This window comes from Danio aesculapii, chromosome 6 (assembly GCF_903798145.1).
Source record: "Danio aesculapii chromosome 6, fDanAes4.1, whole genome shotgun sequence".
NCBI lineage: Eukaryota > Metazoa > Chordata > Actinopteri > Cypriniformes > Danionidae > Danio > Danio aesculapii.
In genome coordinates this window covers 53,610,834-53,638,788 of record NC_079440.1, presented here as the reverse complement: position 1 = coordinate 53,638,788, position 27,955 = coordinate 53,610,834, and the positions used below count along the sequence as shown (strand labels likewise).

The 27,955-nt window shown below is 35.0% G+C and overlaps 1 protein-coding gene across 1 annotated transcript in view; it reads left to right on the top strand.

Annotated features, from left to right (window-relative positions):
* Nucleotides 1–27,955, top strand: part of ptprt (protein tyrosine phosphatase receptor type T) — a 535,469-nt gene that overhangs the window by 423,179 nt on the left and 84,335 nt on the right. Inside the window, exons 19-21 of the mRNA XM_056460746.1 lie at nucleotides 1,446–1,523; nucleotides 3,923–3,958; nucleotides 23,278–23,465. Of these exons, the coding sequence (XP_056316721.1) occupies nucleotides 1,446–1,523; nucleotides 3,923–3,958; nucleotides 23,278–23,465 (302 nt within the window). The remainder of the gene's footprint in view (nucleotides 1–1,445; nucleotides 1,524–3,922; nucleotides 3,959–23,277; nucleotides 23,466–27,955) is intronic.

Below are 27,955 nucleotides of genomic sequence, written 5' to 3'. Positions count from 1 at the left end.
CTACTGCACAAGTTCAAATAATTGAACTCAAGCTAAAACATTGTTTTGTGTCAAGGCAGAAAAAAACATAAAGTGATAATTAGCAGTAAACTACAGTGAGCGGCACAGCAAAAATCTCCAGCACCTGCTTTCAGATGGAACAGCACTTAATGCACAGAGCCATAGATCACTGGCAGGCTACGCAAAAAAAAAAGATGATTAAAGAAATTGAAGATAATCGTTCTGTGATTTGACAGCTATGCCTATTTGCCACTGCTAAATGTCTGAAAGCATTTGAAAATACCACATTTAGCAACATTTTACTCCAAATTCATCTCATTATTTCATTCAAGTGTTTGAAATAAATTATTATGTCAGACGATTCTGTAGTTGTGTTTATTGTGTTTATTAGTCACATTTAATCAATAGGGTATATGCAGAATTGCTTTTAATTTAACCCTTAAATTAACCCTTCCGGTGAACTGTAAACCTTTACAAAATCGTTGCGTTTATGGTCTGTTTTCTTTAAAAATTAATGATCTTCACTGCCTGATTGATATACCATATGAAGTAGGTCTCAGTGTGTACAAGAAGCACTGCATTAAATTCCATTGTTTCGTGCCATGTCTTTAAAATCTGTAATTTTATTTCACCGCAGTATTTTCAATGGAGTTTTTATGCTTGCCTGCTGTCTTTCATCTTGTTTTACACTTGAACAACTAAATGAATGCTGAAGTCTGTTTAACTGATTATATTTTAATTACATTTCAACATCGATGCTGTAAAAGGAACCCTATGAAGTTGAAAATAGCTACATTAACCTTTTAGCGGAAGTTCATTGGCAGGGGAAAAACACTAGCTGTGCATATACCCGATAAAAGTCTAGTGTCTTTTCTTTTTAACTTATTGGTCGTTTCCGTGCGAGAGCGCCCTCTGTCCTTCGGAGGAGATCACAGAGCCATGTTTCCCTGACAAGATGTGCATGAGAGTTGCAGCTTTTAAATTGCATTCTCTATTTCATTTCAATGAATCATGCAGCTCTAGTTCTGAGAAACTGGATCACTGAATCAACTCTTTCAGACTCTAAGAAAAGAGCTGATGCAGCAGAGCATATTCTGACATAATAAGTGTTTTATGATCTATTATAGAATACTTTTTAAAATAGAATGACAGATGCAGTTTAAAGAAAAAAAACAGCAAATTTGAATACTACACACTGATATAGGGAATGTTTGTTGAATAACTTTCAATAATAATGTGTTGGAAATAGTCCATGGCATTTAAAGGTCTTGTTGACTACTGCACAGTGCAGTTGATTAGCGAGATCTGTCTATTTTTTGTACATAGGGATCATTGTGATACTGTGTGATCTGCTATTAATCTGCAGATCATATGTAGATTTTTTTCTGTCGTGTGTGTATGTAAGGTCATCTTTTAACAGTTTTCTCTCTCTCTCTGTCTTGCAGCCTCTTCTTCTCCCTGCTCTTTCTCCATCCAAGGCAAAGCCATCCAGAGTAAAACCCTCCTCAACTCATACTACTCAGGTATATATATAATTCTGTCTATATAGTGTTCATTATATTTACAGTAAATACCTGAACATGAATATTAGTAGGTTTGAACCATACATTGTGTCATGTTCATTGTTGAGTTAGTATCTTTGCTAATTTGGTGATACTTTAAGTTGGCAGTACTTTTAGTTATATGTAGTACTTTTTACCATGTTTAAAGCTTGTCGTTTTGAGCCAGGTTACTGTGAGAAGGTTTCTAAGGTTACTGTGAGAAGCTTGCTTCAAAGAAAGGCATCTGCAAAATAGTTTCTGAAAGCTACTGTTCACCAAAACAGAAACTTCTTTTATTTGCTCACCTTCATGTCATTCAAACCTTTATTTGTGGAATGGTGCACATATCCTTGATGAAGAAGCTTCAAAAAAGGACACAATGAAAACAGACTGTACCAGACGCAATAACTGAATAAATCAAACTGCTTTTATGAACTTTTACTAACCGATTTATAGAAAAGAAATGCTTCAAAAGAAAGATTTGCTATTTCATGAACTCACGGAGACCTGGGATATAATGCAGATGCTGTCATACAGCTTTGAGCTACTTTTATAACAATTATAATATAAATTCTTTGGCTTTTTGAAGCTTGAATATATTCCTTTACCCCTGGAGGAAAGATAACTTACCTGAGATGTCAGTGAGTTTAAATGACATGAAGATGAATAAATCATACAGTTGTACAATTCTATCTATTCAATTCAATATCTATCTATCTATCTATCTATCTATCTATCTATCTATCTATCTATCTATCTATCTATCTATCTATCTATCTATCTATCTATCTATCTATCTATCTATCTATCTATCTATCTATCTATCTATCTATCTATCTATCTATCCTCCCATCCATCAATCATTCTATGTATTGTTCTATCAATCTATCTATCATTCTATCTACTGTACTATCCATCCATCCATACTATTGTACCATCCATCCATCCATCCATCCATCCATCCGTCTATCTATCTATCTATCTATCTATCTATCGATCGATCGATCGACCGACCGACCGACCGACCGACCGACGCATCCATCCATGCATACTATTGTACTATTCATCCATCCATCCATGCATACTATTGTACTATTCATCCATCCATCCATCCATCCGTCTATCTATCTATCTATCTATCTATCTATCTATCTATCTATCTATCTATCTATCTATCTATCTATCTATCTATCTATCTATCTATCTATCTATCTATCTATCTATCTATCTATCCTCCCATCCATCAGTCATTCTATCTATTGTTCTATCAATCTATCTATCATTCTATCTATCTATCTATCTATCTATCTATCTATCTATCTATCTATCTATCTATCTATCTATCTATCTATCTATCTATCTATCTATCTATCTATCTATCTATCTATCTATCCTCCCATCCATCAATCATTCTATGTATTGTTCTATCAATCTATCTATCATTCTATCTACTGTACTATCCATCCATCCATACTATTGTACCATCCATCCATCCATCCATCCATCCATCCGTCTATCTATCTATCTATCTATCTATCTATCTATCTATCGATCGATCGATCGATCGATCGACCGACCGACCGACCGACCGACCGACGCATCCATCCATGCATACTATTGTACTATTCATCCATCCATCCATGCATACTATTGTACTATTCATCCATCCATCCATCCATCCCTCTATCTATCTATCTATCTATCTATCTATCTATCTATCTATCTATCTATCTATCTATCTATCTATCTATCTATCTATCTATCTATCTATCTATCTATCTATCTATCTATCTATCTATCTATCTATCTATCTATCTATCTATCTATCTATCCTCCCATCCATCAGTCATTCTATCTATTGTTCTATCAATCTATCTATCATTCTATCTATCTATCTATCTATCTATCTATCTATCTATCTATCTATCTATCTATCTATCTATCTATCTATCTATCTATCTATCTATCTATCTATCTATCTATCTATCTATCTATCTATCTATCCATCCTCCCATCCATCAATCATTCTATGTATTGTTCTATCAATCTATCATTCTATCTACTATACCATCCATCCATCCATCCATTGTTATATCTATCTATTTATCTATCATTCTATTTATTGTAATATTCATCTGTCTATCCGTCCATCCATCCATCCATCCATCCATCCATCCATCCATCCATCCATCCATCCATCTATCCATCAGAAACCTGCAGAACCCCGGCTATCTGACTGTTTCGGCATTTATTTGTTACAGTTTTAGTTCAACAATAACATTGTGTAACAACACAGCATTTTCCCTCAAAGAATAGTTTGCCACCATTGTTGTGTCAGAGTAAATTCTGTGCTTAAGTTTTATTCTGTTTTTTAATTGCAGTTTCTAAGGAGCCAGTCCCTGCCACAGCATCTATAGGTAAGCTTTTCCCTCCTCTGCTGATTATAAATCACCCGCTTGAGCTTTACAGGTGTGGATTACGTTAAAGCGTTTCTTCTGGATCTTTTGATCTGAATGTGGGAGGAAGCTGATCTCGGGCTAAATGAATATTCAGAGGCGAATCACTATTAAACGTGCAGATTCATTGCAGACCTGCGTGTGTGTGTGTATCTGTGAAACATCTCTGACTCATAAAGTATGGGTGTAGATGATGAAAGATCATAACATTGACCTTTGAAGTCAAAAGCAGGTGCCGTTGACTTTCGCTTCTATCCGATCAAACTAATTGCAGCTTGTAATTTCGCGGCGGCTGAATGGGGTGTAAGTGAGGAGTCTGGGCCCATGCATGCGCTCGTCCCACGCTGAGCCAGATTAGAGGAATGAAAGCCCTCTGTCAGTTCAAACAAAGTCTATGTTTATATCCCAATGTGTGGAAAGTGATTTGAATCCGATCGTTAGCTGTCGGAATGCTAATTTTCAGATTTGGCAGATCGGTGTGTGTGTGTGACAGTGAGATTTACACACACACATACACACAGTCTCCTACACACCATCATGTCCTTTCAAAGGCAGATTGACCATTTCACAGCCAATGGCAGTGACTCAGAATAAAGATATATCCATCTATCCCTCCTTCTTTCTTTTTTGTGGTTCCTTCTTTCATTCCTTATTTATTTATTTATTTATTTATTTATTTATTTATTTATTTATTTATTTATTTATTTGTTTGTTCATTTATTCAATCATTCATTCATTTATTTATGTTTTGTGTTTATTCTTCCCATTTTTTGTCCATTGATCATCTGATTCTGCATAATTTTTTTTCATATGGTAAAACATTTCTTCCTTTCTTTTATTCAGTTTGTTCTTTAATTAATTAATTAATTAATTTATTGGTTTGTTCTTCCCATCTTTTTTCCAATGGTCATCTGATTCTGCTTTATCTTCTTTCTTTCTTATTTTCTTTATTTCTTTCTTTGTTTATTTTGCTCATTTGTGCGTTGATTTCATTCGTTCAAGTTAGTTTGTTTGTTGATCAATTCTTTAGTTAAACTAAACTTAAACATTTGTTGTTTTTTAATTTCATTCAAGTCCCTTTATTAATCTGAGGTCGCCACAGTGGAATGAACCGCCAACTTATCCAGCATATGTTTTACGCAGCGGTTGCCCTTCCAGCTGCAACCCATCACTGGAAAACATCCATGCACACTCATTCACACACACACACTACGGGAAATTTAGCTTACCCAATTTACTTATAACGCATGTCTTTGGACTTGTGGGGGAAACTGAAGCACCCGGAGGAAACCCACGCGAACACGGGAAGAAAATGCAAGCTCCACACAGAAATGGTAACTGACCCAGCCGAGGCTCGAACCAGCGACCTTTTTGCTGTGAGGCGAGCAAGGCTATAATAGTTTTGGATTTTTCAGTAGCTTTAGTTTCTATTTCGTTTTGACTTTTTGTTTTCAAATTTAGTTAGTTTTATTAGTTTTAGAGGGAGATTTACTAGTTTTTATTAGTTTCTATATTTTGAAATGACTTAGTTTTAGTTTAGTTTTTATTAGTTTCAATATTAGTTTTAGTTTTTTTTTTCTAAATGAGGATATTTGCTAGGTGCAAGATTTAAAATCAACACAATAAATATTATTAATTAATTTTTCAAAAAGCCATTAATTTTTTAAAACCTGTATTTAGAGGACACTATCATCTACCCACCCTCAAATTCAAATTCAACAGCCCACAAGACAGCAGCCTTAAGTACAATATGTGCAAGGCTGATTCTGATGTTAGATACAAAGTAGTGATGGGAAGTTCAGATATTTATTGCGGATGTTAGAACTCAACATTATGTAGTCAGTAATAGTAATTTCAGTCAATTAAAACATCACCATGATCTGAAAAATGTTTGCAACCTGACTGTAGCATGATTGACCTATTTAAACGCCATTACGATTTTTTTTATGAAATAAACTTACGTTTCACCAGATCCTCTCATTAAGCCCTCGGTTTACCCGTTGAAGTTTAGTTCAGTCTCAGCAGGCTGTCATGTAGTTTGTGATCGGTTCACTGAATCACGCATGCGCAGATTTATCGGTTAACCGCTTCTCAAATTTGATCTTAGTGTAACGTCACTGTTCTAATAACTGAATAAGAGTATATATTGGATTATTTAGAGTTAGAGGGGGTATTAGGCTTGTTAAAAAGTAAGTAGTTTGTGGACGAGTGCTTACTGGAGACACAAATCGTTTCAAATGATTCAGTTCGATTAGGTGAACTAGTTCAATCGGTTCACTTAGAAGATCAGGTTCAAAAGATTCATTCGCGATCGCGATACAGAGATAAAACCCATTATTGGGCACAAACGTGTTAAAGTAATAGTTTTAAGTCTCTGTATTTAATGCTGTCACCGTGCTGCTGTGATGTCCACTCGTTGTTTTTGTCGCGGGAGCAACAGCGAGGATGACTGGAGGAGAACCGGCTCGTTCTGGTAGCAGGACTACACTCTGAGGTGCCGTACGGGTCAAACACCTGCAGCGCGGAGTAAATAGATTTACTTGTAAAAGGCTTACAGTAAGATTTTGTATTAAATACATTTGCAAATACGAAAACGAAGGAGGTTTTTGCTATAATTTTAGTTAGTTTCAGTTAGTTTTGTATGCACACAATACAGTTTCAGTTTCTAGTTTTTTTAAAAAAAACTCTCGTTTTTATTTTTATTTCAGTTAACGACAATTATTTTACATTTTAGTTTTTGTTTTTTCGTTCGTTTTCGTTTACTATAATAACCTTGGAGGCGATTGTGCTACCCTCTGCGCCACCGTGCTACCCTGTTTTTTAAATTTCTTTGTTTATTTTTGTTTATCTTTTCTTTGCCTATTTTATTTATTTCTTTATTTGTCATTCTGTCTTTTTTCTATTCATTCTACATTTGTTCATTTGCTCATTTGTTCATTTTTATTTGTGCTTCATTCATTTGATTACTCATTTATTCATTTTCATTTGTCCATTATTTCATGTTTGTTATTTATTTATTTATTTATTTATTTATTTATTTATTTATTTACTTATTTACTTATCTATTTATTTTGTTATTTTTTATATTCGTTCTACGTTGTTTACTTGGTCATTAATTTGTTTGTTCGTGTTTGTTCATTCATTCGTTCGTTCATGCTTTGTTTCTTCAATTATTTATTTATTTATTCATTCATTTTCCATCTGCTTAGTCCCTTTATTCATCAGGGGTCGCTACAACGGAATGAATCGGCAACTTATCCAGCATATGTTTTACGCAGCGGATGCCCTTCCAGCTGCAACCCAGTACTGGGAAACACCCATACACACTCACATTCACACACATACACTACGAACAATTTAGTTTATTCAATTCACCTATAGCGCATGTCCATGGGGAAACCGGAGCACCCGGAGGAAACCCATGCATGCCAGCACAGGGAGAACATGCAAACTCTACACAGAAATGCCAGCTGAGCCAGCTGGGAAACGAACCAGCAACCTTCTTGCTGTGAGGCGACAGTGCCAACCACTGAGCCACTGTGTCGCCTTATTTATTTATTTATTTATTTATTATTGTGTTTGTTCTTCCCATCTTTTGTCCATTAGTCATCTGATTTTTTTATGTGGTCATTTTTCCTTTCTTTTATTCTTCTGTTTGTTTGTTCTTTAAATTATTTGCTAATTAATTTGTTCATTTGTCCTTTCTTTTTATTATTTTGTCCTCCTTTAATTCCTTCTTTTTGTCCATCTGTTATTTCATTCATCTTACAATTTTCACATGCATATTTATTTTTCTTCTATTTCTTTTGTCCCATCATTTTATTTTAGTTTCTTTCTTTCTTTCTTTCTTTCTTTCTTTCTTTCTTTCTTTCTTTCTTTCTTTCTTTCTCTTCTTTCTTTCTTTCTTTCTTTCTTTCTCTTCTTTCTTTCTTTCTTTCTTTCTTTCTTTCTTTCTTTCTTTCTTTCTTTCTTTCTTTCTTTCTTTCCCTCTTTGTGTCTTGTGCCTTTTCAGCATTCTTCTTCCATTATTTATCGCCTCCATATCTTCACCCCAACACTTGCTTTATCAAAGGCTTCGAAAAATACTTGCAAATTGGTCATTGACGGCATTTTGTGAATTGCAAAATCGAACAGTAATTGGATTTAATCAATGTCCCAAAATTTGCAGCAACAGCCATCAACACACAATTAACCATTGATTTCAAACATTCACAGGGACTCGGCTAAGAGGAAAACATACAGTATTGCAGACTCACTTTTGTAACTACAGTACGCCACAATATTTCAGCTCCACTGCTGACATTTTCAAGTTTTTCCTGGTCACGCAAAGCTTCATCCTTTACTCGTTCTTCAGGAGATATTGAAAGCGTTCTTTACAGGCAGCTTTTGAAAAGGGATTTCTGATAGATATCTTGGTGGGCTTGGGGCTTAGAGTCAGTCCAAAAGCTCATTTCAAAGGTTTGCTCTAAAAGGCTGAGATGCAGGGTTTCTAAACACGCACCTCTGATCCAGACAGCTCCTAGTAGGAGTTTGAAAACTCTCGTTTTAAGCTACACTCCGCGACTCCTCCATACACATTCACACTCAACGCCAATAAACCACTGAGAGCGAACGTATTTACAGAGGTTATGAAGGTGCAGACGGCTTGTTTAGTGCAAGGAGATGGAGAAAGGAGAAAATGATCAGGCAGTGTATTAAAGAAAGTGAGAGATAGAGAGCCATAGGAAAAAAAAAATAAACATCTACTGTAGGTATTTCAGTCATTTATAGATTGAAGTAGTAAATTTGCACTATGGGATGTTTTGAACTGGACTTTGAATATGCCACAAACATTTAGAGTTGGCTTGGAGATGCCAAAAGTAAAATGTAAAATCTGAGATGGATGGAGAGCAGTAGAGAGTGATGGAGGATGAGAAATGAAGTGCAGTGATGGGGTTAATGGAGGACTGAGATGGAGGAATAAATAAATAGACCAGGAAAGAATAACTGTTTGAGTGAGACTTAAAATAAAACGTTAAAACAATTACTAGCCACCTATATTCAAGTAAGTAGTGTTAAAGTTGTTGAATCATACGTTTTGTTTATAGTGCACTACAGTTCAGGGGTTTCATTTATAAATGTGGTCTTTGCACAAAACAGAAGCGGAAACTTGTGTATGCCACTGATGGAAGAGTGTGCGCAGCTGTAAGTAAACTCTATGTAAACATATTTAACCTAAATACTGACTTAATTGAACTACTTTAAATCATAGGATGAATTCTATTTAAATTGATAATTCAGAGCCCAGAAGTTTGCAGTTGTTTTATTTTGTATACAGTGATGGGGAAATATTATTAAGAGGCTCATACCAAGCATTATATATTGTATATTGCTGAAATTTGCACAAGAATCGGCACACAATACAAATTCATAATCTGTGTAAATCATTATATCAATGTAAACCAACGGAATTTTTGAACGTAGAAATGTCAATTTACTTATACAATTTACACAATTAATATTATTTATTTATTTAGTCTTTGTTTGTTTATTTGCTTGTTTGTTTATTTGTTTGATTATATATTTGTTTGTTTGTTTGTTTTTTTGTTTAATCATATCTTTGTTTATTTGTTTGTTAGTTTTTTGTTTGATTATATATTTGTTTGGCTGCATGGTGGTGCAGTGGGTAGCATGTTCGCCTCACAGCAAGAAGGTTGCTGGTTCTAGCCTCAGCTGGGTCAGTTGGCATTTCAGTGTGGAGTTTGCATGTTCTCCCCATGTTTATTTGTTTGATTATATATTTGTTTGTTTGTTTTTTATTTGATTATATATTTGTTTGTTTGTGTTTTTGTTTGATTATATATTAGTTGGTTTTTTGTTTGATTATATAATTTTTTGTTTATTTGTTTGTTTTTGTTTAATTATATTTTGTTTGTTTATTTGTTTTTTGTTTGATTATATATTTGTTTGTTTGTTTTTTATTTGATTATATATATATATATATATATATATATATATATATATATATATATATATATATATATATATATATATATATATATATATATTTGTTTGTTTGTTTGATTTTATAATTGTTTGTTTGTTTGTTTTTTTATTTGATTTTATATTTGTTTGTTTGTTTTTTCTTTGATAATATATTTGTTTGTTTATTTGTTTGCTTATATATTTGTTTGTCTGTTTGTTTTTTGTTAGATTATATATTTGTTTGTTTGTGTTTTGTTTGATTATATGTTTGTTTGTTTTTTGTTTGATTATATATTTGTTTGTTTATTTGTTTGTTTGTTTGTTTGTTTTTGTTTGATTATATATATTTGTTTGTTTGTTTTTTTATTATATATTCGTTTGCTTGTTTTTTGTTTGATTATAAATTTGTTTGTTTGTTTGTTTGATTGATTGATTGAATATTTATTTATTTGCTTGCTTGTTTGTCTGTCTGTTTGTTCAGCACCATCAGTTTTTTATATAAAATATGTGTGTGTTTTATAAAATAATAATTTTATTAATTTTTTTTCTTTTTGGTATATACATTCTAGTGAGTAACTTTATTATACATATTATATATTATATATTATATATATATATATATATATATATATATATATATATATATATATATATATATATATATAATATATATATATATATATATATATATATATATTGTTTTTCTTTTTCTTTTATAAATATGGTTTAGTGTGTATCTTTATTAAATTACCAAGAACTGTTTTGCTCAGAAACAAACAGTGTTCTATTTATGGAAAAAAATGAAGCTGTATTTCTTTTTGTTATTTCATTTTTTATGCTTGCAATCCCATTTACGACCTAATTGCTTCATCTCTATTTGATTCATTGGGCAAATTCATATCTTGGCCTTTTTTTCCCCATCGTATATAATGTTTGAATATCTCACAGCAGTAAAAATGGTTTTCAATGACATTTCATGTTGAGTTCAATGCTAAATCGACGTGAAAGTAAAACATGTAGTGTTAGAAAACAAAACAGCTATGTGAAAGTAATATCCACATTAAATAAATGATCTTCAATACAAAGGTTGAATGGATTCTAGCAAGTCCCTGTAATAAGTAGGGATATTGTGGAGCACAATTGTAAAGGTGAAATGGAGTGGAGCGTAAAGATAGAGAGATAGAGACAAGATAGCAAGAAATACAGCCACCAGTACAGATAAAAGAATGGGGCATTAAAAGAGGAGGAAGGCCTTTTCACTCTTTTTTTACAGACACCATCATTTGCTCAGAGTAGGATGGCCATATTTCTGTTTTGGGGATGCTCCATGTCGCAGAGATTACGAGGCTGAGAAAGACCAGCAGTCCCTAATCATTTATAAAGCTGACCATTATTCAGGGATTCCAGTTCATTTACAGGCTATCGATCATGTCGCAGGGTGAAAGCCCGTGTAATCGCATACAGCAACTGCGAGAGAGGACTCGTGCCGGCTGTTTTTAAAATCATTTCTCCTTTAATCCACACATGAACATCACTTTGAACACTTTTTGTACCTGGAATAGAGAACATTGTGTTAGAAAGGAAGGATAATTGGAGAGAAAGAATGTGTGGAATGTATTAGAGCAAGATAAAGAGTGAAAGATTGAGATATCTGTAGGATCAATGGGAAAAAATAGAGGATTGGAGAGAGAGAGAGAGAGAGAGAGAGAGAGAGAGAGAGAGAGAGAGAACGAGAGAGAGAGGGCTCTGTTTCATGGAGAAACAATAGTTTTTAAGGCTGGAAATGGATAACCCGCTCTGGGACAGGTTTGATTCTGCTGGTTAGCTAAAAGACGCCTGGCGACTCCAGACTAGCTCAGATAATGACATTCAGCATAATGACATTGATCAGAGGTTGCTCTTTCATTGCTCAGACTTATTGGAGAGGCTGCTTTTGTATTGAAAATAAAAATAGACACAAAGGATATATAGAAACGGTGAATGTATGTATAATGCTGCAGTGGTGCAGAGTTTGCTGTTGCATTTCTGCTGGATTGCGTTGGTGAGTATACAGTACCAGGGATTTGATTTATAAAATTTACATAGAAACCTTCCTAAAAGTGAACGTACAACAGAATAAGTGTAAATTTATTTATTAATGATTATGGAGGGTTTCATGGTGGCTCAGAGGTTAGCACTGTCGCCACACAGCAAGAGGTCGCTGGTTCGAGTCCAGTGCGTTAGTTGGCATTTCTGTGTGAAGTTCATGTTCTTCCCGCGTTTACATTTATTTCTTTGTTTGTTTGATCGGTTATTTATTAATTTGTTTGTTCGATTATTTATTTATTTATTTGTTTGTTTGTTTGTTCGATTATTCATTTGTTTGTTTGTTTGATTGATTGTTATTTATTTATTTTTTTGTTTGATTGGTTTTTTATTTATTTGTTTGTTTGTTTGATTATTTATGTATGTATTTGTTTGATTGTTTATTTATATATTTGTTTGTTTGTTCGATTATTTATTAATTTATTATTTTGTTTAATTATTTATGTATGTATTTGTTTGGTTGGTTATTTACATGTTTGTTTGTTTGTTTGTTTGTTTGTTTGTTTGTTTGTTTGTTTGATTACTTAATTATCTTTTTGCAATTTCATTTATTTGTTTTTGTTTTTGATATGAATTGTGTGTTTTTTATAAAATTATAATTGTATTCGATTTTTTTTCTTTTTCGTACATACATTGTAGTGAGTAACTTTATTAAATGTATCAAAAAGAAAATAGCATTTTTTATGTTTGTTCACTTGCTTTTCTTTTATAAAAACATTTTACCGTGTTTCTTTATTATTATGTTTATTTTTAGTTGTCCTTTATTATTATTTATCCTTTTTATTGCCCTCCAGGCAAAAGTCATATGCATAATTGTTTAGAAATAAAGTAACTTTAAGAAATAGAAAAAAATAAAGTTTATTTAAAGAAAAATATATATACATATTTGTACGAAGTACAAATGTTTAGCTCCCCTGTTGAATTTAATAGGGAGTTTGATCCTGATGTTTAATAGGGAGATCATGGAACACATTTTTGAATATAATAGTTTTAATAACTGATTTCTGATGACTAATTTATTTTGTCTTTTAAAAGTAAATAATATTGTTCTAGTCATTTTGCAAGATAGCTTAAAGTGCAGTTTTCAAGAGTTTACACCTAGCTGATGATTGATTAAAAAGCATGTTTGGCATGCTGTCCCAGTAGAGAGCCCTGAGCTCATAACATTCTTGAGCCTGGGGCTCCCTCCCATTTGCAGGGCGAGAGGGGAGTTTGAGCTCCGGTAGATCTCGAGAACTCCCCTGTTGTTTGAAGCTAGTGAGCAATTAGGTATTGTTATGAAGATATAACTACTTCGACACAGTTCTGTAAAATATTAATTATTGTTATACAGTGTCATAAAAAATGCTGCTATGATGATGTGCATATCGCACTTCCCGCCGGCCACGTATCCGATCTAGACTTTACCACTTACTAGTAGTGTGTCTATAGTACCGATTTGGATTAGTCAGTTAATTTAGGTTGCAAGTTTTTGGATCATGGGAGTAAACTGGGGAACCTGGGGGAAACCCACGCGAGCAAATGAAGAACATGTGAACTCTACACAGAAACGTTGACTGGCTTTGTAAGGACTAGAACAGTGTAACATGCAACAGTGCTAACCACTGGGCTGCCCAGCCACCCATCTTGGAAAGGAGGAGGAGGAGGAGGAGTAGGGGTGGAAGGGGAGATTATTCAAACGATGATGACTATGGTATGGAACTTAAGTTATTTATAGAGACTTAGGAATCGTCTGATTGGTGAATCATAAATTGGATAATGCAGGATCAGCCGTGATCAATCTCTTGAAATTAGTTTATAAATAAACTTCACCTAAAGTCTTAACTACTGTATGTAAATTAGGTTAACTAGACAAGTTAGATTAACTGGGTTAAAGCTACGGTCACACCGGGCTTTGTGTGTGCGAAATTCTGTCGTGCGGCGCTGCGAAAAGGGGCGGGATTAAACAAGATGATTAGACATTAAAAAAGTGAGCGATTGCTCCATGCTTTAAATTTCTGTCCAGAGAGGTCCTGTTTTGATCCTCGATTGGTCTCACACAGTCAAGTGATGCGATTTCGCAGGTCAGAGTTCACCAAGCTTGAACTTTGCACCGCAGCAACATGCGAAACTTGTTCGCATGACCCCACGTTTCCGGTCTGACGTATTCGCGTGCGTATGAATGGAAGTCTATGGGAGGAAAAGCCCAATGTGACCGCAGCTTAATTCATAAGGTTAATTAAGTCAGTGAACAACAGTGGTTTGTTCTGTAGCTAATTGGGGAAAACGTATAATCTTAAAAATTTCAGCTAAACTAAAAGAAATAAGACTTTCTCCAACTCTCTCTTACTATGGGAAATATTATGAAAATCTGAGAAGAGGAGGGCTAATAATTATAGGTTGAATTACCCTTGAGTTTGTGACGAGTTGACTGGAGACCCAAAAATACTTTTGTGAGCAAAGAAAGGGAACATTGATTAATTTAACTTGGGTCGTGTGTGTTGAGGAAAATTTGTTTTCAAATCTGTAGCCAAGGATGATACTTTAGATTTAACTTAACATAGATATAACAAAGCTCTGATGTCATGTAGTGCAATGATGCCATTGTAAAGTCTTATTGTATTTTGGTAATAATCATAATAATTAAAACTCCTTTTACCCTGACAACACTTTCTTATTTATTCAGATTTATTTTCATATCTCATTCATTTAGCTCCATATACCCATAGGTGACCCATTCACACTTGACATTTGGAGGTAATTTACAATTTCATTATTTAGTCACCCGTGCTTCATTGTGACTTGTCAGGTAATTATTGTTAATGGCAAACACCATAGTAGTTTATGATAATGTAACTCTGCATGCCGATAATTGAGCTTTAATGTTATGTTAGCTGTAATCATCTGAATGCACATAATGCGCAGGCCACAAAGAGTTCATGCTCAAATGAAAGAAGCCATTATTGGACAAAACAGGGCCGAAATGAGAAAATTACCTCCATAAGGAGAATAGTTACTCGTCATACGTTTTTGTCTCTCTATCATTCAGTCCATGACATGAACTTTGGCTAATATGCTTGATAATATTGTTCAGTACATATGTTACAACATTGTTTATATGTAGAGTTTAGCATATTAAATAGTCCAGATTAAATGCATGGGGAGACAACAATAATACCAAAAGTAAACATCTCCAGGACACGCTGTGTATCTGAATCTCTCAGATTCATGATTATTTCTTATTTTAATACAATGGAGAAACAGGTAAAGTTTTTCAAAATAACAGTTTTAAAACCGGCGACATGGTGTCTCAGTGGTTAGTACTGTCACCTCACAGCTAGAAGGTTGCTAGTTTGAGTCCCAGCTGGGTCAGTTGGGATTTCTGTGTGGATTTTGCATGTTCTTCCAGTGTTGGCATGGGTTTCCTCAAGGATCTCCGGGGTCCCCCACAGTCCAAAGACATGCAGCATAGGTGAATTGAATCATTTAAATTGACTGTAGTGTATGTGTGTGAAAGAGTTTGTATGGGTGTTTCCCTGTGATAGGTTGCAGCTGGAAGTATGGTTCATTCTGCTGTGGCAGCCCCAGATTAATAAAGGGACTAAGCCGAAAAGAAAATGAATGAATGAAATTGGCCATAGTGTATGAGTGTGTGAGTGAATGGGTGTTTCCCAGTCCTGGGTTGCAGCTGGAAGGGCATCCGCTGCGTAAAACATTTGCTGGAATAGTTGGCGGTTTATTCCGCTGATAAATCAGAGACTAAGGAGAATGACTGAATGAGTTTCAAAACCACAAATCATTTTGAACAGTATTTCTGTTGTATCATTTTTGTTTTGCTCCTGTGAGGAATGCAGAAAGAACATTGTGTTAGAAACAGACAATATGACTGTGCAAATGTTGAACATAATGGAGCAAGATTTCTATCTTGTAGAGTAATGTTGGATATCTAAACTCCAAATACATTTGTGACCTGTATGATGCACATCCAGCTAACTCTTATCAAAAAAAGGAATGTAATATAAAATAATATTATTTTTCCATGCGCTTTCATCAAAGATACAATGTATAGCATTACTATAATGAATATAATTTTTTTAATACACAATTTTACATGTTCTGCATTAATTAGTTTCAATATTTGTTTACATATATTTTATGTTACTCCATAATTATCGCAGAAGGGGTCGGAAGCAGAGACGTTATAGAACCATTCATTAAGGCTCCGTTTACACTAATGAGTTTTAGTTTTAAAACATTTTAGAATGAAAACGATCCTCGTCCACATTGGCGTTCCACCTAGCATTTCTAAACAACTCTCCATCCACACTATACCGCTGAAATCGCACATCACGTGACCACACACACACACTCTGGCATGCGATGCATGATAGAGTTGTGCACATCGGACTGTTCGCTGGATCTAATCTCACTATATTTGTTAAACGTGATATTTAATTTATCTTGTTCTCTATCCAATGACATATTCCCCAACTTTTTGAATCTAATACTTGTTCTCAGGTAACGTGTTTTGGCTGAGCGCAAAGCTAAGTTAATATATTAATTAATGTAACCACGTACATTGATTCTGCACATTTGACTGATTGCTTGCCTTTATTTCCTATATTGTATAAACTTATTGTACGTTATACTTTTATAATAATAGCCATTATTGATTATTGAAACTGATATTCAGCAAAAGAGACAGGGCATGTTTCACATTTTCAATGAGAATAAAAGGAGGCAGTAATGTTATAGGTTCAGTTTTGTTATAAATATGCATACAGTAAAGATGACGGTCATATAAATATGGAGCTACACAACGCCCTAACATTTTTGGTGTCTGTTAAGTTGCTAATATTAAAATAAAAATAGGAAGTTCCTTAAATCATGTTTTCATTTTATTGCTAAGTGTGATGTGAATGAGTTTATGAAGTACCCTGATCCCTTTGAAGATTTACCCGACGTGTCCCGGGAGTTTGTTTTCCATATCAAATTTGCGAAGTCTGAACTTAAAAGGAAGGAATGTAAGACTGAACTTTGTGTAGGCTACTTATACATTTTCAAACTAAATCGTGGTAGTGTAAACGGGGCCTAAGGATGGCAGAGATTGTGAAGGCAGATAGATTTAGCTTGGCGTTAGGATCGTAGATTAGGCTGTGGCAAATAGAAGTAGACTCAGACTCACACACGGGTACCAGATGAAGACCAGATAGGGAAACCGGAAGCGATTGACGCTAGGATGAGCATGGAGGACACAGGAATACTCTGGAGGTAGGACAGAGGGGCTGAAGACTGGGAGTAGAATTGACACACACACACTGGGAAAAAGAGGAGGACTAGATCTGGAACCAGGAGATGTTAACAACACTAGGAGGAACACGAGAGACACAGGAGGTAACAGGAAACAGAAACATTTAGAACTAAGGTAAATACACTGACCGGATAACCTTCTGGTTGGCAAGGAGACCGGACACAGAGTGAAGTGAGAGTGCACTATTTATGGAGCTGTGATGATGAGTGGTGATGAGGGGCAGGTGTGAAACTGATTAGTGCACAGGTGACGGTGCTCAGGGTTATAGAGTGAAGGGGGAGCCTGGTTTGACTGTGACAATAATCACAATATGTTACTAATATGGAACTAATCGTTCATTCATTCATTTTTCTTTGGCTTCAGCTGCAGTCACACTGGACTTTTCTCTCCATAGACTTCCATTCATATGCACAAGAATGCGTCAGACTGGAAACGCAAGGTCATGCGACAAGTTTTGCAGTTGCATGCATTGCAAAGTTCAAGCTTGGTGAACTCTGACTGAAATCGCATCACTTGACTGCGTGAGACCAATCGAGGATCAAAACATGACCTCTCTGGACAGAAATTTTAAATATGAACCAATCGCTCACTTCTTTATGTCTAATCATCTTGTTTAATCCTGCCCTTTTTCGCAGCACCGTACGACAGAATTTCGCAAGCTCAAACTCTAGTGTGACCACAGCTTTAGTCCCTATATTCAACAGGGGTCACCACAGCAGAATAAGCCACCAACTTATCCATCATATGTTTTACACAGCCCTTCCAGCTGCAACTCAGTACTGGAAAACACCCATACACACTCATTCACACACATGTACACTATGGCCAATTTCTTATGGTTATTCAATTCACCTATAGTCTTTGGAGTGTGGGGTAAAACCGGAGCACCCAGAGGAAACTCACACAAACATGAAGAGAACATACAAACTCCACATAGAAATGCCAACTGACCCAGCTGGGACTTGAACCAGTGACCTTCTTGCTGTGAGATGACAGTGCTAACCCTATCCCCGTATCCCCACTAATGGTTCAGTATAACTTATTTATGAAATATCCGCTCATCAACTGTTTTAACTGTTTGAGTTGATCATTCTACATATTTGACACAGCATAATCTAAAAGTTTGATCTGCATATCTAACTTGTCTCATACATGAGGTCACCTACAGTGTGCAGTTGACCTTTTGTTTTAGAGCAGGACTACTTTGATTTTTCTCTGGGCTGAATGTGGCAGACGAGTCGTTTTAACAACATAATACACCCACTGGGCCGCCACTTTGGGATTCACTTCATGCTGCTGAGACAAAAACACATGAATTATTAATTAAGAAAAAATTGATAGCGATAGAGTGAAGGAGAAAGGCATAGGGAGGGGCAGTAAATGGAGAGACCTTTGAGTCTCTAGTGTGCACTTCTCTATCGCACACTCTTTTTCTCGATTCAGTGTTTGTATGTTGCTGTCAAAGTCATAAACATTTTTCCAGCATGAATTTACATAGTACAATACTAATATCATAAACTGGAATAATCGAATTGTATGGCTTCATGCTCTATAGTGTTCTGGAAGTGCATTTTTTAAAATAAATGCTTTTGACAAGTGTTTGGCAATCATCCATAATCTGCCTGTCAATCCATCTATCTGTCTATTCGCCCATCCATCTATTCATCCATCTGTCCATTCACACATCCATCTATGCTTTTACCAAGTGTTTGACAATCATCCATCATCCGACTCTCCATCTGTCCACACACCCAACCATCCATCCATCCATCTGTCCGTCCATCCATCCATCCATCCATCCATCCATCCATCCATCCATCTATCCATCCATCCATCCATCCATCCAATGCATGTACTTTTTATCTATCTATCCACCTAATATCTATCAATATATTGATCTACAATACATATACTGCATCTGCCCATCCTTTCAGGTAGCTATCCATCCATAGATCCATCTATGCTTTTGCCAAGTGTTTGACAATCTTCCATCATCCATCTCTCCATCCGTCTGTCCGTCCATCCATCCAACCATCCATCCACCCATCTATCCATCCATCCATCCATCCATCAATTCATCTGTCCATCCAGACAGCCACCCATCCATCAATTCATCCAACTGTCCAAGAAAAAAAATGAATAGATGCCAAGTTTTGCCAAGTATTTTGCAATCATCCATCCATGCATCTATTGATCCATCCAACTGTCCAAGAGAAAAAAAATGCTTTTGCCAAGTATTTGGCGATCATCCATCCATCCATCCATCCATCCATCCATCCATCCATCCATCCATCCATCCATCCTTCCAATGCATATACTCTTTCTATCTTTCTATCTACCAATCTATCTATCTATCTATCTATCTATCTATCTATCTATCTATCTATCTATCTATCTATCTATCTATCTATCTATCTACCTACCTACCTACCTACCTACCTACCTACCTACCTACCTACCTACCTACCTACCTACCTACCTACCTACCTACCTACCTATATATCTATCTATCTATCTATCTATCTATCTATCTATTGATCTACAATACATATACTGTATCTGCCCATCCTTTCAGGTTGCTATCCATCCATCTATTCAACCATCTATGCTTTCGCCAAGTGTTTGGGAATCTTCCATCATCCATCTATCCATCTATATATCTATCTGTCTATCCATCCATCCATCCATCCATCCATCCATCCATCCATCCAATGCATCCTATTTATTCATCTATCCACCTAATATCTTTCAATCTACTGATCTACAATACATGTTCTGTATCTGCCCATCCTTTCACGTTGCTATCCATCCATCCGTTCATACTTGCATCTAATCTATAATTCCATCTGTTGTTCATGTATCTATTAATTTATTCATCCATCCACTTGATCAGTTCATCCATACCTGTGCACTATTTTCATGAAATCACTGCTTTAATTGGTCACTGTGAACAGTATAACAGTCAGATCCAAATGATGTTTGAGTGCTGGTCATGAAGCGGTTCAGTTTCATTGAGCAGTCTCAGCATCTCTCGGCTCTCTAGTTACTTTCTCCATCCTTTAAAAAGAACCACCTGAGGCTACAAATCTGGCATAATTGTTTTCTTCATAATACATTGTCTCCGCTAATACTTTCAACTTTTTTCCCCTTCTGGCGCTTAGAAATGCTACATCGATAAAGCGTCATGCAAAATTACTCATTTTCCGCTGCATCTGAGTGTAGATGTTTGGGGTGGATTATAAATTTTTTATCCCCAGAATTACTTTAAGTGTATAATGAATTTCCAAGCCGATTAAGATGCAAATAGCCACATTAATAATTTGTCGAGTAATATCGCATTTCTCTATTCATCTAAATGATGTTTTCCGGTTAAGAAAGGCCGAATGAAAGAATTCTCCTTCATTCGTTTCCCCCATTCCTCTAGTTAATGAACTCATTAACATCAATAAACTACTTCTCAGTCTTATTCTAATGCAAGGACAGACTGTGTGTGTCTGAGTGTACTGTGACGCATACAGTAAGTGTCCTTGCTGAAGTCTGAATGTGTGCTGGGTCTTAGCTGAGCTTTCAGGGGTTTGGTCTTGATTGAGAGGTATTAGTCACAGTAAACAAAGCTGTGCTTTTTTGAGAGCGACATGATATCCTAGACTGCAAATATTTGCTTTTCTTGTTTTCTTTGTCATTTCTGAGCAGTCCTGCAGATTATGTAGTAGCTGTGTGGTGTGATTGGGAAGGATAATTAAACACGCCATAACAACAACAACCATTTTTGTGTATTTTAGTCAAAGTTTGTTGGCTCTGGAAAAAAGTGACTATCCTTGGATTTGCCAATAATAGGTGCATGTTTTTAGAAAAAGAAATAACTATTATCCCATAAATGAGCTGATTTGTCCTTTTTTGACTGCTATGCCATAATAAGTTGTGAAAATAATCTATCAAAAAGGCTTTAAGACCAAGTGGAATCATCTGTTTGCTTTCACTGGGGCTTTCGCAGACTTTAGCTAATCAGTTTTGTCCAATGCTAAAAAATATCTTTCATGATTAGTCCTACATACATTTAAATTTAAATAATAATTTGGCTATTGTTGTTATCCATGAATATTCAAATCTACTAGGCTAGAAAAGAGGTTAGAAAAATCATGAAGCTCTACATTTTATTATTATTATTATTATTATTGTTATTATTATTATTATTATTATTATTATTATTATTATTATTATTATTATTATTATTATTATTATTATTATGTTTAAATTTTTAATTATCCAAAGGGCCAAATTCTGACTTAGTAAATTCTTTTTGTTTCTTATGTTGTAATGAAGGCGGTTCATTCTGCTGTGGCGACCCCTGATTAATAAAGAGACTAAGCCGAAAAGAGAATGAATGAATGAATGTTGTAATAAATTTGTGTTTTGAAAATAAGTATTTATTCATAATTCTTGATTTAAGCTAATCCATCTTAAATTAGTTCTTAAAATGTCACTAAATGCAGTATTTACTAATAAATATTAAATAATTAAATAGGAAATGAGGCAAATAGCTCCAAAAAGGTCCACTTTTTGAGAAAAAAAGAAACACCCCTTTTACCAGGCTGGCTATGGGCCTGTGAAAGGGCCAAAAGCCAAACTTGATTGAGGCTAGTGGGGTAAAAGGTAAATAAAGTTGCCTTGGGTAATTTCCTAATTTATTTTATATTATTTAAAGAAAGCTAGAAAACGTTGCTTTGTGTTAACATATACAGCATATTTTTATATATTTTATTATGAACATATTACAGTAAAAACAAAAAAATCTCATTTATAACAGACTTTATTTACTGTACATTTTTAAAAAAATCTGATTCATTTACAACATTTAATTGAAACATCTCTTTTAAAGGCATTTGTAGCATCCCACTCCATCCTCCTCACTCTCTTCTCAGTTAGGATGAAACCCAGCAGGTACACAACATCATAAGACGTTAATATTAGGTTAGATTTAGGTCATGTGACCAAAATTCAAGGTCTAGCCAGCATCTAAGGACAATGTTATTTTGACGTCCAATAACGACATCAAATTAGGTTGATGTTTGGTTGATTTTAGGTTGTGTTGGAAAGTGATCAGAATCCAATGTCCGATAGATGTCAGAGAGCTAACGTCCACACAACATCAAGATGCAACATGATTAGACGTTGATATTTGGTTGATTTTAGGTTGGTTGTTGGACATTGACGTCAGCCTGGCGTTGAGTTCTGACATCAACCCGATTTTCATTTCCAATCAAAATCCAACGTCCTTACGATGTTGGAGTATGTTGGGGTACAACATCAATATGACGTCATGTTGACGTTCTATGCCTGCAGGGAAGGTTACAATGGGCCAATTTTGGGCCCTACTTTTGGCATCACTGATTTACTTACATACTCCCAGGGCCAGATATATCAAAGTTGTTATTTATTGAAATATGCATAATAATACTCACAGTGGTAAAAAAATTTTAAAGATTCCAATTTAATCTTTAGATGGTCTGAAATAGATATGCTCTGCTCATTGTAGCAGTTCATATTGTAGCCCGTGTTATAAATTATTGATTAAAAGAGCACAATCTTCTAGTGTTTCCATTTTTCGCCGGAGGCTTTTACGTTGATAGATTGTAACGTACGTGGGAGATGCTAAATCCAACAAGTTGTATAAATGAATTATGCCTTTTCTGGATACATATAAATGAAAAATTCTGCTCTATGGAAGTTAACACTACAGAACAATGGGCTGGTTTACAGATCTCAAAATAACCAGGGCTTATAGAGTTTCTTTCCATTACTTTTTGGCTATAAATAGAGAGAAGTGCAACCCAGGGTTTTAGTGTCTCGCTCATGGCTCAAGGATCAAACCAGTGGCCTTCCAGTTGGCACTTGTACATTGTCATTGGGCACTCAAGGATTGTGAATTGTTCCTCCACAGATGGCAGTCACAGTGAGATGTCCCAGCCCTCCATGACCATCCAGACGTACCCATATGGAGGCTGTGAGTCGGTGGAGATGTCCTACCAGGCCGGCCAGTTTCAACCGGCCATCAGAGTGGCAGATTTGCTCCAGCACATCACCCAGATGAAGTGTGGCCAGGGTTACGGCTTTAAAGAGGAGTACGAGGTAAGAACCAACTTGAGTCATATTGAGCTTCAGTGATTGATGTCAAGAATCTTTCAAAAGGCTTTTTCTTCTTTCCTGAACACAAAGGCAGACTCTTTACCTGTGCCGTTTGTGCTGTGTAAAAAGTTGAGAGTTTTCTATAAAAAATGCACTTTTGTACTTTTTAGGTACCAATTAAAACATGTGAGGTTCTAATATGCACCTTTAAGGAGCCAGTTTTGGCCCTCAGTATCAGAGGTACTCTAGTTCAGAGGCCAATCAGGAGACATTTAAAGCACATAAAATGTAAAGGGCCACAAATTTTACATCTACGACTTTTTTAAAGACAATTTCAGCAGTTTTTTTTTATGTTAAATGTTAAAATGTAGTTTGTTACAAAGTCTGGCGTGTCCTTGTTCTATTTAAAACAATACTGAACACTCAAATACTGAATTGTTTTTTGTTTGCTTGTTTGTTTGTTTTTTAAAGAGAGAAGAGTGTTGATATGGGTGGTTTGTCAAGCCTACTCACCTGTGTGAGGCACACTTCATAAATATCTAGTAAATTATTATTTACTGTCATCATGGCAAAGATAAAATAAATCAGTTATTAGAAATGAGATATTAAAACTATGATGTTAATAAATGTGTTGAAAAAAACTTTCTCTCCGATAAACAGAAATTGGGGGAAAAAAAACACGGTGGCTAATAATTCATATATATATATATATATATAGTTTTATGAAATGATCTTATAAATTCCTTTTATTCCCTTTATCTCAATATTGCTATAGCTCACAAATAAGATTTGCTTACTTTTTTAATAGACTGAATTTGAAAGTGGTGTGTTAGATCAAGCCTCTCTGCAGTAATTACGACAGGCGTGCAGCTATGAAATTTGTTTTTGCCTCTTTATGCACAGTAAGCCTGAAATATATTATTGTGGTAAAAAAAGAATTTTATTGAGGGGGTTATTAAAATGTCAAACTTTGTCTTTTCTTTTTTTTTTTTGGAAAATCATTCCGTAATGAGTTTTTTTTGTTGTTAGTTTCCTGTGTCTTTTGTAATAGTTGTATTTCTTAAATATATCTGAAAAGCTAATTGAAGTGCCTCTGCGCTTATTAAAAGAAGCGGGTCGGTGTATCTCGATGACATGCTGGCATTTTATTCAGAAAAGGTCACGTGAGATACGAAGTGCTTCTTGAGAAATCTGCCCACACAGTGGTCCACAAAAGATCAACCCCGTGACAATAAAACCAATTATCTTTCACTGTCTAAACATTTATGGTAAGAATATGCGAAGACCTTTGTGTCAATAGCATTTTCTACTCCAGTTTGTAGAAAAGAGTTTGAAGGCTCTATCTTGGCAGCCTCTACACATGATCTGCTCACTTTCATAATGCAAATACACAATTCCTTTGCTTATTGAAGGTCACCAGCAGAGAAAATGCATACGGACAATTGTCTCCTTGTCATTTGAAAAGACTGACATCTTTGTGTGTGTGTGTGTGTGTTTATGTGTGTGATAGTTATTTTTCTTCATTTAAAGGTAGGGATATTGCGATACAGTGGCTCAGTGGGTAGCACAGTACATTAAAAATAAAGGCCACATCGGAACATGGAGGATGATCTCCAAGTGGAGGTTTCCAAAATTAAACAAAGAATAGTCTTGTGATGTGAACATTGTGCATTCTCATTTAGTGGGGTTAATATTAAATTGAATGAATAATTACTATAAAAAATGATATGGTCATTAGATAGACTGTTTTTTGTTAGACAGTTTTGTGTTGTTAATATGCTTGCGTTTATATAGTTTCCATTGGTGTGTATGAGCTTTTGTGTGCAATGTTTGTATGTTTATAATCATCTCTGAGGATAGTGAGGATTGCGAGTCACAGGAATTGTTATTTTGGGGGTCACAGGCTGAAAAGTTTGGGAACCCCTGAGCTATACAGTTGTTTTTGATTGTTTGTTTGTTGGTTTTTGTTTTTTTGTGACCAGCAAACCAAAGAGATGTAAGACAGATTAGCAATGACATGGTTCTGCTTGCAAATCAGTGATGTCCAATTGTAAATGTTTCTGCTTCTAAAAATCATATTCACATGTCCATTCTGGAATCTGTTCTGTACTCAGTTATTCTAAGCACATTCTTTGCTCACTGATATACTGTAGGATTACTCTTGGTTGGTTATCAAAAAAGAATAAAAACATTATTCAGCAGAAAACTTCATTTGAGTATGAGCATGAATCATATTTTGCGCATTATTGTGTGTTCAGATGTAGTTTTGATGGATGGCTCTGGCAGCGAGAAATATGAGTGAATTAAAGAGGGAGGGATGCTCTCCGCGTGCAAATTTTCAATCACCTGGATTTAGAGCATCTTTAAAAGGGCAAAGACTTGCATTTTTTAAAGAAGAGACTCTCATTTATAAAGAATGACTCACATTTATGTCTGTAATACATCTGATTTACTGTTCTGAGATGACGATCTCAGCATTCAGCGGCGAACGCTGGTATTTCTTGTGAGGGTTATTTTATATTAAGCGTGCGCTTGTTTGCTTGGAGTTATTTCTGCTAGTCGGAAGGAATTCATTTGTGACTTATCTAAGTGATAGTCGTTTTTGCATTGAAGTTTACTAGTCGGAAAGAATTCATTAGTGACTTAGATAAGTGAAAGTTGTTTTTGCATTTAAATTTGCTAGTTGGCAAGAATTATGTAATGACTTGTCTAAAGGCCGGCTCACATTGTGCGATTTTATTTTATTTATTTATTTTTTGGTAGCACGTTATAACACACTATGAATCATTTATTAAGCATTAGCATCTAGTGAATTCATTATTTGTTAAGCATTTACTCTACATTAATAAACGTTATTAAGCAGTTTATAACTGCAGCTACAAATGCTGTATTCTTGACTTATAACCACATTTATATTGTGCTTAATAATTGCACTTTCATACTTTGTTAAAGATTTGTTTTTCATTACTAAATTAAGTATTGCATTATTTACAAAACAGTTATTTAAGCATAGTTGGTTTTTTAGATCATTCAATTTCTGATTTATTTTGACACTGTCAATGCACATTAATAATACAAAAAAATGTACAGAAATAGCCAAAAAGCTCTTTTTTATCTGTAGTTCATGGACTGGTGGTAAAATAGTCACTCTAAAAACAACATGATTACTAATACATAATACATACTAATACATAATAACTACAGGCTTCAAAATACATATAAAATTACAAATGAACAATCCACTAAAAAGTATACTAAGTTACAGATCAGCGTCCACTCATTTCATTCAAACACATATGCTACTGTCAGACAAAATAATCAATAAATATCAACATGCAGGCAATGACAACATAAGAGAAGCAATTAATCATTCAATGAGTATACACTCAAACAACCTTGTTTTGTCCATTATTTCTGAAAAATACTTTGTTTGATGCGCTTGCTGTAATTTATTTAATAAATGTGTTTCCACACTGCAAAAAGCGATTAATTACTTTACATTAAAAAAGTGAGTAAACCCAGTGATATTAAAGCACAGGTTGATTTTACTTTAAAAAAAGGCCATAAACCCATTCACTTAACCTAACTTTTAAAATTTTGCTCATAGTTTGTTTACATAATAATTATAAGGCAACAAGTTTACTCTCTTTTTGAAGTAAATTCAACTAATTGCTGGGCGGCACGGTGGCTCAGTGGTAAGCACTGTCGTCTCACAGCAAGAAGGTCACTGTTTCGAGTCCCGGCTGCGCCAGTTGGCATTTCTGTGTACATGTTCTCCCTGTGTGCTATAAGTGAATTGCATGAACTAAATTGGCCATAGTGTGTGTGTGAATAAGTGTGTATTGGTGTTTCTCAGTACTTTGTTGCAGCTGGAAGGGCATCAGCTGCGTAAAACAGTTAAACAGTTAGTTGGCGGTTCATTTCGCTATGGTGAGCCCTTATAAATAAAGGGACTAAGCCAAAGGAAAATGAATCATCTTGGCATCTTAATTAATTCTGGAAGATGTAAGGTTTAAATTTGTTAAATTGTCTTTGGGGGAATCTAACTTGTTCTAAAGACGGCCTGCTAACTTTAACCTCACACATGTGCAGATCTGTTTCCTCACTAGTAAAATATAAAATTTTTAAATATGAATGTGCCATAGCCTCACTACAACTCACTCTTAAAAAGCATGGGAGATGAGGCTCTGATTGGTTTTATGCATGTTACGCCTAAAACACACCCCTTATTTATTAAGAGATTAACAGCAACTCTTTTAGAGCATGCGATGGGTTATTTTGCTTTGCAATGCTGACTATGGTGTTTCCCACCGGTTACTATTGTGAAAATAAACCCTAATTTAACTAACATAATATAAAAGTAAGCATAAAAGTTTGAGTAAATGGGTTAACCAGATCACTTAGCAAAGGACTCATTTACAATAGGAAAATGCTTAGTTTAGCTTATCTGTGTAGGTGGCTTTAGGCTGAAGTGTAGAGGTAAACATGAGTTG